The 12055-nt window shown below is 49.2% G+C and overlaps 1 protein-coding gene across 1 annotated transcript in view; it reads right to left on the bottom strand.

Annotated features, from left to right (window-relative positions):
- Positions 1-457: 457 nt before the first annotated feature.
- LOC107120714 overlaps positions 458-12055 on the bottom strand; it is a gene marked incomplete at its 3' end in the record, with an annotated part of 125568 nt that continues 113970 nt past the window's right edge. Inside the window, exons 10-13 of the mRNA XM_015423483.1 lie at positions 8886-8980; positions 6980-7123; positions 5169-5407; positions 458-547 (exon numbers count right to left, since the gene is read on the bottom strand). Of these exons, the coding sequence (XP_015278969.1) occupies positions 458-547; positions 5169-5407; positions 6980-7123; positions 8886-8980 (568 nt within the window). The remainder of the gene's footprint in view (positions 548-5168; positions 5408-6979; positions 7124-8885; positions 8981-12055) is intronic.

Below are 12055 nucleotides of genomic sequence, written 5' to 3'. Positions count from 1 at the left end.
TCTGTGCGTGCACATGCATTTAATGGCACGGGGGGGGGTGTCTATCAGGACTCAATTAAAAGGGGGTAGAGGAATGAATCACCACACACGGACTCAAAACGGAGGTAACATAACCAGCTGCTAAGATTCCTGACCCAGATAGCCCAGGGTGGCCCTGTCTCATTAGATCTCAGAAGCTAAGTAGGGTCGGCCCTGGTGAGTATTTGGATTGGAGACGACCAAGGAAGTCCGGGATCACTCTGCAGAGGCACTCAAAGGCAGACCTCCGTTCATCTCTTGCCTTGGAAACCCTACAAGTTGAACTCATGCTCGGAAAAGGCGCTCCGTGTATTTCTTCCATCGCATGCAAATGCAGAAGCATCCCACCATCTAGGGGAGTTCCAGCCACACGCACCGCCTGCAGCCGAGTCAGAGAGGCATTCCATGCATAGCCGCAGCAGCCGACATCAATACTCACAAAGGTGATGATGCTGTAAGCTCATCCTCAAATGCACTGCCAGCCTCCTCCTCACTCTGCAAGTCTGGGGGGGTCTCAGGCTCAAACCCTCTAAAGAACCAGCCAACAAAAGGTGGCGGGAAAGACACACGAGTGAAAATGCAACATGGCAAACAACCATCCTTGGTAGCGACAGCATGGACTACAAAGGCCTTTTGGACTCAGGGGTCACTGAAATACTCTCCTTTGGGACCAAGAATTTGCCTCCCCAAATATTAACAGGCAATTTCCTACGGTGATTCTGAAGATTCCTAGATGTGGATTTTTGCATTACGTTTTTTAGGTGTGCCTGGGGTTCCCTGCTCCCATCAGACACACCCTGTTTGCCATGTCACGTGGAGCTGCCCAGTCCCCCCCCCCCCAGGACACTGGTGAGAGGGTGGGGTTACCAGCTCCGGGTTGGGAAACTCCTAGGGACTTGGGAGTGGAGCCCGGGAGGGACCCAAAGCATCCCTTTTCTCCATAGGAACTGTCATCTGTAGTCTGGAGGTGAGCTGTAATTCTGGGAGATCTCCAGGCCCCACCTGGAGGCTGGCATCCCTATGTGGAACACCCACCATTTGTTCTTTGAAAACAGATCAAGATTGCACCCAGTGGTTCACTTCAGATATTTTTAGCCAGCCCTGGCATCTGCAGAAGAAAAAACGTTGATAAGATGGACACGCTGGATGAGTACAAAACCTCCCTCTGCACTGTATGTGTTTCAGTTTCAGACGCTTAATCCACCCATCGGCACAGATGGAAAACTGCTTGCCCAGCAGCGAAAGGCTTGAATTAAGGGAGGTGAGAGAAAATAAATCAAAGGATGATGCAGAGAGGAACAATCAGTGTGCCCCAGATCAGTGGTTTTCTTTGGGGCATGATTAGGTTTTGAAAGACAAACATCACCTGGTACCTTTTCAGTGGCAACTTCAATAAAGGCAACCTCTTTGAAACAGGCCGATCTTTTCTTGAGCCCTTTTTGGCTCTGTCAGGCCACAAAACCTCAACTCTTCCTGATACTTCCTCTTCAACGCACATCGACAGTAACTAAAAGAACACTTCCAGGTACTTGGAATTCAGTCTAAAGTGACTAACTTTGCAGTACACTCTGAAGGCTGTTATTCCTAGAAATGAGCACTGTTAAACATTACCTGCTCTTAAACCAGAGGACCCAATGTCATGCCTGTGGGCACCGTGGCATATGTCAACACCTTCCCTGATGGCCGCCAAGTGCTTTTAGAAGTGCCCAGGAAGGCTTCTTTTTGGCCACTGGAGATTTGATTGGCTTTGCAGATTGTTTTTTAAAAAATGTTGCTTTGGCAGCAGCCGCCATGACAGCACAAACGCCTTTACTGTGTGGCTGTGGTAGCCATTCTATGGCTGGCTCTGACTCCAACGGCAGCCATCTTGTGGCAGCCATTTTGTAGCTGTGCCCACCACATTGTGTCAGAATTCCAGTGGTGCCCACAGATTCAGACAGGTTGGGGACCCCTGTCTCAAACAATACTAGCTGGGTTCAATAACAGGTATTCTTTTATTTCAGGAATCAGCCCCAGGACCCCAAACACATTGTAAGTAACATTGTATGGATGTGCGCATGTGTGTGGAAGGGGATGACTTCAGACAGTCCCCATTAAAATCAAAGTAAGTAAGGCAAAAGCAGTGTCGTTGAGAATCAGGGCCACATACACCCCTCCCAAAAAGTCCCTCTGGGTCTCCACTCCTCGTGCAGGTGTCTCTGAATCAGGGCACAGGTAAGACTCTTAAATGGAATTGGTTCGCTGCTGAGGAATGAACAGAGAACTGAGGCCAAGGGGAAAACTTGAGGGAGAGGCAAAAGGGTAACAGCGCCTCAGCCACACACAGGCCTTGTGGACTTGCCCACACTCCCTAAGGAGCTCTTTCAGACGCAATAGTAAAGGAGAGTGCCTCTGAGCATGCCTCACTCTTGCCACAAAGTAAATGCAGACGACCCCTGAACAGACACAATGCACTGGAGAGGGGAGGGCATCACTGTCACGTCCTGCATGACACAGGGTGACCCTATTTTGAAACGTAAAACAGAGGACATATTTCCCAACTGGCTACTTCAAACAAATGATCAATATGACGAGGGCTTTTCTTCTGGGGGAACGTGCCGGAACAGAGTTCCAGAACCGACAAAATTCTTTCAAAAATTCTTTAAATTCTTTAAAAAAATTTTAAAAATTCATGAGTTTTCAGTAAACAGACTGAAAACTTCACTTCCCTCTTCAGAGTTCTGGCACCTCTACTATTTAAGCTGTGGCAATTGCTACTAACTTGGAATATTCCTAACTTCCCAACCCAAAAAGAGGACATTTTCATCAGTTTTTTTAAAGAGCCCAAGAGTGGACAGACACCTAAGAAGAGGACATCTGACACCCCCTGGCATTCCCACCGGAAGAGCACCCTTGCTCACCCCACTTGCCTGCTTGCCAGGGATTGGGGGAAATGCCAGATAAAGACTCTGGGAGCGGGGGGGGGGGACCCCGTTAAGAGGGAGAGCCAGACAGACACACTGAGGGGGATTTTAGCTAACCTCTTTTTAATCTCAGTGTAATCATTTGTCTCCTTTTATGTCTGTGCTCGTAATGCTGTAATTATATAATCCAAATATGTCCATCTTGCTCCATATTGCACTTTGTGCCGGAACAGCGCTTTCTGACTCAACGATCCCCCCCATTCTGGTATGCGTTTTAGTAGGATTGCTCTAAAGTTCTGCAGCAACATCAGCGGAGCACTTCTACATTTAGTGATCCTGAGTATGAAACTGCAGCCGATATTCTGGTCATTTCGAAGTCTACATAGTACTGTATCTTACTGGGTTGGATCCAGAAATCTGGTCAAGTATCTTCGCTGGTTTCCATTCCCCGTGACCCTGCAGCACTTTCCAACTCCAGGAGAGTCGATTTCCAGGGTCACGGGTCCCATGGGGAAATAACAGCACGGGGGCCGGAGATCCCTCTTATGTCAGCACAGTTCTGCAGGCGGAAGGGGCAGGAAAGGGGATTCCACCCCCTCCCCCCATCTCCCTCCAGCCCAACGGCCCACACGGCTTCATTGCTTCACGTGAGTCTGGTAGGCCTGGGGTTGCCAGTTCTGGGTTGAGAAACTCCTGGAGATCTGGGGGTGGGGGGGTGGAGCCTGGTGAGGGCGGAGTTTGGGGAGGGGAGGGACCTTGGTGGGATACAAAGCCATACAATCCACCTTTCAAAGCAGCCATTTTCTCCAGGGGGACTGATCTGTGTGGTCTGAAGATCAATGGTTATTCCAGAAGACCTCCAGGCCTCACTTGGAGGCTGGCAACCCTATGCTGGTTTTGTGGCCCTGGAAATCAAGTGGGGGAAATTTCTGACCACCAGCACCTTGCATTGATGGATTACTGGATCCCACTGGATCCCAGGATTGTTGGAGCAGAAGCAGGTGGGTTATATAGATAAAAAAGCACATTGATCTTTGTTGCTGTTGATTTTCACAGAACTCTTCTGGATATAGGGTCTGCTGTGGTTTTAATGACAACAACAGCATAATGTTGTACCTAACAAAAGGGATTCCATAAAATATCTCATCCTGCTTACATGTAAAACAAGATTTCCTGATACATGACACCATTAAGATGATGTTTAAAGTTGGCTTATTTCAGCCAACTGGACTATCCCATTTCTGCAAGTCTTTTATAAAAAGATTTTCCTTTCCTCAAGTCTACAGCTATCAACCTGTAATAATGACAAATTCTGTTTTCTCAATCCTTAACACGTATCTCTCTACTTTTTGCTTAATCGTAACTCCACGGGATGGAATGACAGAGGCATTCGGAGGAGGAGATGGAGATAGGGCAAGAAGGAAGGAGCGGACAGAAGTAGAGAAGCTGGGGACTAGAGAGAGAGAAGGAAATGGGGAAGACAGGGAGAGGGGGGAGAGAGAGAGAGGGAGATTCAGAAGAAAGCAGGGAACAGAGCATGGGCAAAAGTAGGGGAGAAGCATGATTTTGGCAGAGGAGGGATACGAAAGGAAAGGAATCAGGGAGCCACGGATGCTGGCTGGGCAGGCGGACAGAATCTGGAAGCAATAAGGGGCACACATTTCTAGATGAAACAAAGGAAGGGACAGTTGGGACAGTTTGGAGAAAGGAGGGAAGTCAGCTCCCTGGGAGAGGTCTCAGTGGACTGGCCTGCTGCTGCTTCTGGGAAAACACTCCAGAAACCATTAACAGCTAGGCTGGAAGTGCCTCCCTCTGGGCTTCTGTGCCCTGTGGCCTCTCCCCGTTCGGCTGCCTGGTTCCTCCTCACATCAGCGGACTTGTCTGTGTCACCAACGGGAGCCAGCAGACAGGTTCTCTGCCGCCCCCACCTGCCCTGAGCACTGACCACGGCAGGGAAGGGTCCTCCCCTTGCATTTGTAGTCCAGGAGCACACTGGAAAAAAGCTCCACTGGGATTTGGGATGGATGCCTGGGCAATGCAATACGGGACTTCCTGGCTTCCCAGGCACCTGGAGCAATCCAGATCCCGGGAATTTTGTACCCCCACCCCCACACACTGCCCCTGGCTGGGGAGTGAGAGGGAAGGACCAGAAGTTTTGCCTCATTTCCATCAACTATGGGCCAGAAAGACGCAGAAAAGGCCGACCGGCCTGGCAAAGGGGGACTATTTTCTCTTTCAAGCACTCACTTCTCACTGAGCTCGTCGACGCCCTGCCCATGGCCACGTGCGAAGGGGGGGCTCCCCTGAGTACAGGGGCTGGCAGGCGCGGATAAAGTGCTCTTGACCGTCTGGACAGAATGCCTCCGACTCCTCCGCCGCTCCAGCCCCCTTCGCTCTGGGCATCCCAGACTGGCTCGCCGGCGGTCTTTGCGGCAACTGGGAGGGGGTTCCCCGTTGTCATCCCCATCTTCATGTCTGAGTGTCATCTGAAAAGAACACAACAGAATATGATGGAGGAACGTTGGCCAAATGTAAAATTCTTTAATGATTTGTATTTGTGCCTCCACTCACTAGACTTCTTTGTTTCATTTGGCATTCCCTCGATGAGCCCTCCTTCCTAACCAATGTTTTCCTTGCTGTTTTTATGTTTTTAATGTATTTTAACCGTACTGTCTCCCTGAGGCCCACTTATCTGGAACATATAGGACAAGAAGAGAAGGAGGACACTTCCCTGACAGGACTTTATTGCCCCCCGCGAATGGGACAATCAACTCCCTCACAGCCGACAGGTCCTTCTGAGGCATTTCCTGTCAGGCAACCTTAGAATGTCAAGACTCCAGGAAGCTCAGTGAGTTTACCCTACAATCAGAAGGCACAATAACTTGGCCTAAAGTTTTCCAGATCTAGAAAAAGTTAATTTACTAGAGAAAGTAAACTAAACTCATGCATCAACAGAGGGCTTTTCCGCATTCTCATTTTCCTTGCTTGTGCCGGTTCTTATGCTGGACATAAAAAGGTAAAGGTTCCCTTGTTCGAAAGCCAGTCGAGTCCGACTCTAGGGTTGCGGTGCTCATCTCCGTTTCAAAGCCGAAGAGCCAGCGCTGTCCGAAGATGTTTCCGTGGTCATGTGGCCGGCATGACTAAACACCAAGGCGCACGGAACGCTGTTCCCTTCCCACCAAAGTGGTCCCTATTTATCTACTTGCAACGTCTTGCTTTCGAACTGCTAGGTTGGCAGGAGCTGGAACTAGAGACGGGAGCTCACTCCGTCATGCGGCACACTCGGGTCTCGAACTGCTGAACCTTCTACAGCCTGCAGTTCAGCGTCTTAACCACTTGAGCCACCACAGCTCCAATGCTGTAATATCAGTTTGATGTAATATCAAATCGACCGCTAGAGGGAGCAAAACATGTCTGCAACAGACCTCCCCCCCAAGCAACAGGAGCACACAAGCAAGGAAAATGAGAATGCAGAAAAGCCCAGAGAACTGTTCCTCAACAATATATGGCCTTCAGCTTGCAGAGACTGAAAAGGGGGCTCCATATCTGCCCTTCCCATTACATGCCTCTGTTACTTCCTTTGTTTATTCAGTTATATATTTATATCCCACGCTGCCACCCAATAGTTCTAAACACGGTTTACTAATCTCCATCTACACAATGGCAAGCCAATACAGACATTGTAACAAAGGAAATTCTTGGTTCCCACCAGAGCATAAGAATGGATGGATTCTTTAACAATCTAAATTTAAACTTGCATGCACTGAGGGCTGGCTGCTTTCACAGGTGGAATGAAATTTTCCTTGCTTCGGATGTAAAACTGTTGGTCTGAAAATACTTGTTTCTTGTTGTCAGGAGTACAAAGGGCCTAACACATATACTCAATTGATTTGCTTTGTAGAATTTTTTTTACCATACCTGGGTAACACATAAACAGAAGGTTTTCTTTTTAAAATAGAAAATCTATAAGCCAATATGACTCAGGACACAATCACCTCCCCCCAACTTCAAAGAATATGCAAAAAGGGAGATGCACAGAATGTGGAATGTTCTGTTACCTCGTAAATGTTGAATTGCTCTACTAAGTCCAAGTCTGCTCCTTTCTTGTTCAAGTGTCTCTGGGAAACGGCTTCGATCCCTAGCTCTTCTAGACAGTCCACAACGTCATAGAAGGAATCCTGATCTGGCAAGGCGGCCAGTGTCTGAAAACCAAAGAACAAAGCATTTCCATCCCTTTGCCCTGAAAGGAATTAGATTACGGTCGACGGGCATTTGCCCGTGATGGCGGCTGTGATAGAGAGAACAGCATGGCTAGAAACAGGATATAACAAGACAGAGAACTGAACAACTTCCTGGCTCTAACAGGCAACAAGCACAAGATCCAGCAGAAGGAAAGCACTCTTAAGTACAGTTGATTCATCCTGAACTCTTTCCACTGGAATCAAAGAGATTTAAAATTGTTCATCTTTGACTGGATTGTGCCTTAGGGATCACTATTCTGTATGAAAAGATCAGGTACCACCAAGGCTTCAGACGTACGCACATTCAACTTAGGAGTAAGTACCACTGAATGTGCTTGAACGAGATCTGATCTGCATGGCCCAGGCTAGACTGATCTCATGAGATCTTGGAAGCTAAACAGGATTGGCCCTGGTTAGTATTTGGAAGGGGAGACTATGAATCAAAATAATAAATAAATAAATAAATAAGGAAGTCTGGGGTTGCCATGCAGAGGCAGGTGATGGCCAACCACCTCTGAACGTCTCTTGCCTTGGAAACCCCACAAAGGATCGCCAAAAGTCAGCTGTGACTTGACGGCGCTTTCCACCACTGTCTGTCAAAGGCAGGATCAGTCCCAGTGTGCCTCTTCAGCCAATCTCTGACAACGGGGTCAGGAGCTGACTTTGCATCCTTCCCTAGAGAGACAACAAGCGACAATCACGGCAAGGGTTGCCAGGCCCTTGCCTTCTGCCAGCGGGGGGCTCCAGGCCACTCCCCTGGACCTTCTGGTGTGCGCGCTGTGATGATGTCACCTGGAAGTGATGTCACTGCACTGGGCACGTTGTACAGAGGACGCTGTAGCATTTGGCGAACCACTCTATGGCCAAAGGCTACAGCCTCCCCCACGCAACATGCTCAGCATGACGATGTCACCTCTGGGTGACATCACTGCACTGGGCACATCAGGCACGGCAGGGCTTTTCGTGGGTTGGGCCCTCGTTCTAACCCTCGTTCCTTGGTCAAGACTTGGGTCATCCAATGTGTAAACAGGACCGGATGCACTAATCATACGGTTTAATTTGATGAGTCAGGAAACCATCTTAGTGGCAATAAAAGCAGTGGTCATAAGAACAGTCAAATGCCATGAATCCCAGAAAAATAATACTTTTTGTGCTTTTTCTTTTTTTAAAAAAGACCTGCAATGTAATCTTAAATATAATTACAAAAATACGCGATACGGGGAAATGGTGGTGGGGCCTTCCTTTCCACCCCATCGTGAGTTCATCCCCTTCCCTTCCATTGCCCACATTCACTGTCCCTGGCCTACAAGTCCCAGCCGGTTGGCTACAGCCCTCCTAACGGTGACCAAAGCTGGGCAAAATGGCTGTGAGATGCAGAGGTTCTGCTGTGCTGTGGGCCCCATCCCCGAACTACAGCGGCCACAGTGAAGCCTTGGGTATCCCATCTGATGCTTCCCTTGGAGTCAAGGGACTCCCCTGACAAGACTGGAGCTACAAGCCTCCAGGCCTGCTGGATTGCTGAGACAACTCAAAATGGTGACCAAAGGTTCCCCCCCCCCCCCGAGAGAAGGGACTCAGATGATAATCTCAACTGGTGGGCAGGTTCCCAGGGGAGGGACTTTCCAGTGGGCTGGTCTAAGAAAACTATGAGCTGTTTTTGTCAGCAGCCATGCGGAAGAGTGTGCTGTACACATAAATATGCAAACCCCATGTGAAGACGAACCTTGTTCACTAAGGTCATTGCATAAACTAGCAGTTCTGTGTCAACCCCATCTTTTTCTTCCAGGATCTCCATGACATTGGACCATGGCTTGAGGCCTAAATGGAAACAAGAACAATGAAGAAAGTGGATCAACTGCAGTCGCCCAGCACATAAATGGGATTCAACACAATACAGTTAAGATCTAAAACAAATGGTTCCTTTCAGGTGTGAAAAATAATTACAACAAATCATATAATGTAGATTTTCTGACTGATGGTGGTGATAGGGTTGCCAAGTCGATCTTCGCCGGGAGCGGGGGGCTCCCAGCCGGCGTCTTGTGCGCCGCAAGCATGTCACCCGGAAGTGACGGGAGGATGCCAGGCACGCTGGGGGCGGGGCCATGGCCATACAAGGGAGAACCATAGAGTTTCCCTTGTATGGCCGTGGCTCCGCCCCCAGGGTGCCTGGCGTGCCCGCGTCACTTCCGGGTGATGCGCACATCAGGGTGGAGTTCCCCCTGGGGCCCGATCCGGCGCCGCCGGGGAACGGGCCTCTGGGACGGGGGTTTCCCCGCCCCCCGGGGGGACTTGGGATCCGTAGGTGGTGAAAAGGAGGACTGAACTGACGCCTGTTGAATCATTAGCATGGTGAAGAAGTGGGAAGGACAGTGGGAAGGGTGCATCACCCCTGCCCTCAGCCCTTCTAAAGCCCGGTACCAGCAGGACTGAAGACTTCAAAAGGACCCACTTTCCATGAAGTGTGTACAGAACTGTAGCCCTCCTCCCCTGGTTTTCTTTGAAGCTCAAATCAGCTGTGAGATAATGGGGCTGTCAGTAAACAGGGTCAGGCAATGGTCACTGAAAATGGAGTTACTGAACCTGTCCCCTCACACTGTTCTCGCCATTTAAATAGCAGCCGCTTGCCCTGTTAACAGAGTCCTTGTTTGCCCCCCTCCACCTGCACGACCAGTTTTAAGTCCCTCCACCGACAGCCAAATGCTTGCGGGAAGAAGGCTCACAGCCTGGTAACAATGAGGCGCCACTGGCTGAACACTCCTCAGTGTTATGGGATGGAGTGGGAAAACTCACACGGGGGACAATTCTGGTGGGTCTAACACAGCTAGGGTTGCCAAACTTCAGGCGACACCTGGAGATCTCCTGCTATTACAACTAGTCTCTGGACAACCAAGATCAGCTCCCCTGGAGGAAACGGTTGCCCTGGAGGTCGGGCTCTGTGGCATTCCACCTCGCTGAGGCCCCCCCCCCTCCCTCAACACTGCTCTCCCTCAACAACACTCTTCACCCCTAAGATCTCCAGGAATTTCTCAGCCCAGAGATGGCAACCCTAAGCACAACATCAAATTCTCATTCACCAGACTTTTCTGATCGTATTTCAGCTAGGAAGGAGGTATCGTTCTCTCCCAGCCTTGCTTTTCAGACATGCCCATTTGGTCTTGTGCAAATATTACTGAGCTTTAATCTTTAAGGAGATAAATAATACTTTGTGATTAGACTCTTAAAAAAAACCCCACCAATATTTTCTACAAATGCCGAGGGTAGGGGGGTTGCACAGATATTTCAAAGACATATGGAATAAATACAGTGGCTTTAAGGAGACATATGACTGGCAGAAATTATATCCTTGCCCCAGAAATTCCTTCCTGTGGTTTCTAATGAGGGGGGGGGAGAGGGGGGGAGGGAATAAAAAAGGAAGGGGTTTTATATGACTCTGGCCTATACTTGTGCAAGTTGTTAGGCAGCAGCTTGCCAACAACATGACAAATTAATTACTTTAATCCATGCCGTATGATAGAAATAGCAAACAAGTAGTGTGTCTATTAACTAAAACATATTTCTATCATGTATGGAACTGTTGCTTGGCAAGTGACAGGCAGAATGTTCTAGAAAGATCAAGGAAGCACTTAGCAAACAAGTAGTGTGTCTATTAACTAAAACATAAGTGCTTCCTTGATCTTTCTAGAACATTCTGCCGGTCACTTGCCAAGCAACAGTTCCATACATGGGGCTGCACAGCAACGGCAAAGAAAGTGTGGACTGCCACGTGGGAATCACAGGCAAGGAATTTCCCCCCATCCCACCAGGAAGATGCATTTATTTATAACTAGGAATAAGTCCCATTGTGAAAATAAATACAACGAGTTCTAGAAAGATGCTCTGGGTGTGGAACCGTTTTCTCCAGGGGAACTGATCTCTGCCACCTGAAGAGCAGTTGTAATTCTGAGTGATCTTCAGCTCTCACCTGGAGATTGGGAACAATGGCTCCCCAGGAGTTGATGGCTGGTTTGAAGGGTGGAGTCTATGGCATTGTACCTATCTGAGGTCCCAGCCCTCCTCAAACCCCACACTCTCCAGGCTCCACCCCTCAAATATTCAGGTATTTCCTAACCTGGAGTTGGCAACCCTATCTCATTCCCAGCTGACCATCACCCCTTCTGCCCCTCTGACTTCAGCTTTCCATCTCCTCCCCCCCTCCCTGCAGCCTATACCTAGGAAGAGTACAGTCTTTCTCCGGAGTGGGGACAAAAGCAGCTCACATCATTCTCCTCTCCCTCCTTTTGATCAGCACAACCCTGTGAGGTAGGTTAGGCTGAAAGTTTGTGACTGGTCCGAAATCATCCACTCAGCTTCCCCAGGAAGAACCTGAGTCTGGCAGACCCAGCTCTGAAGTGTTAACTGCTACACAACATTGGCTGTGGTATCGCCTGGTATCACAACTGAACTCCAGACAACAGATCTCTCTTTCCCCTGGGAGAAGATAACTGCTTTGGAGGGTGGTCTCTATGGTATTCTGTTCAGCTGAGGCCTCTCCCCTCCCCAAACTCTGGCTTCTGTAGACTCCACCACAAAATCTTCAGGAAGGCAACCCTAGTTAGGACTGGCCCCAATGAGTTCCCCACAAAGGCCAAAGTAGGCCTGGAAAGGGCCTCCTCCCCTCGCCTTTTTACTGACAGAACCAAGCGTGGTTGCCTAGCAACACCCACTGAGGGGAAGGTGAGCAGGAGAAGAGAATGGTTTGACAGCCACTGGCCCACCTCAGTAGCCAGCCACCCATGGAGACGCCAAATAGGAGATGAATCTTCATTTTGTGAGACAGTCATTTTGGCAATTTATTCTGTCAGGGAAGGGTGGCCAGGCTGTAAGTGGGTGGGAGAGAGGAGTGGACACAGCACC

This window comes from Gekko japonicus, unplaced genomic scaffold (genome assembly GCF_001447785.1).
Source record: "Gekko japonicus isolate JY-2015 unplaced genomic scaffold, Gekko_japonicus_V1.1 scaffold2463, whole genome shotgun sequence".
In the NCBI taxonomy this organism is placed as follows: Eukaryota; Metazoa; Chordata; class Lepidosauria; order Squamata; family Gekkonidae; genus Gekko; species Gekko japonicus.
Note: the sequence above shows the minus strand (reverse complement) of the source record. Positions and strands in the feature narration are given on the sequence as shown.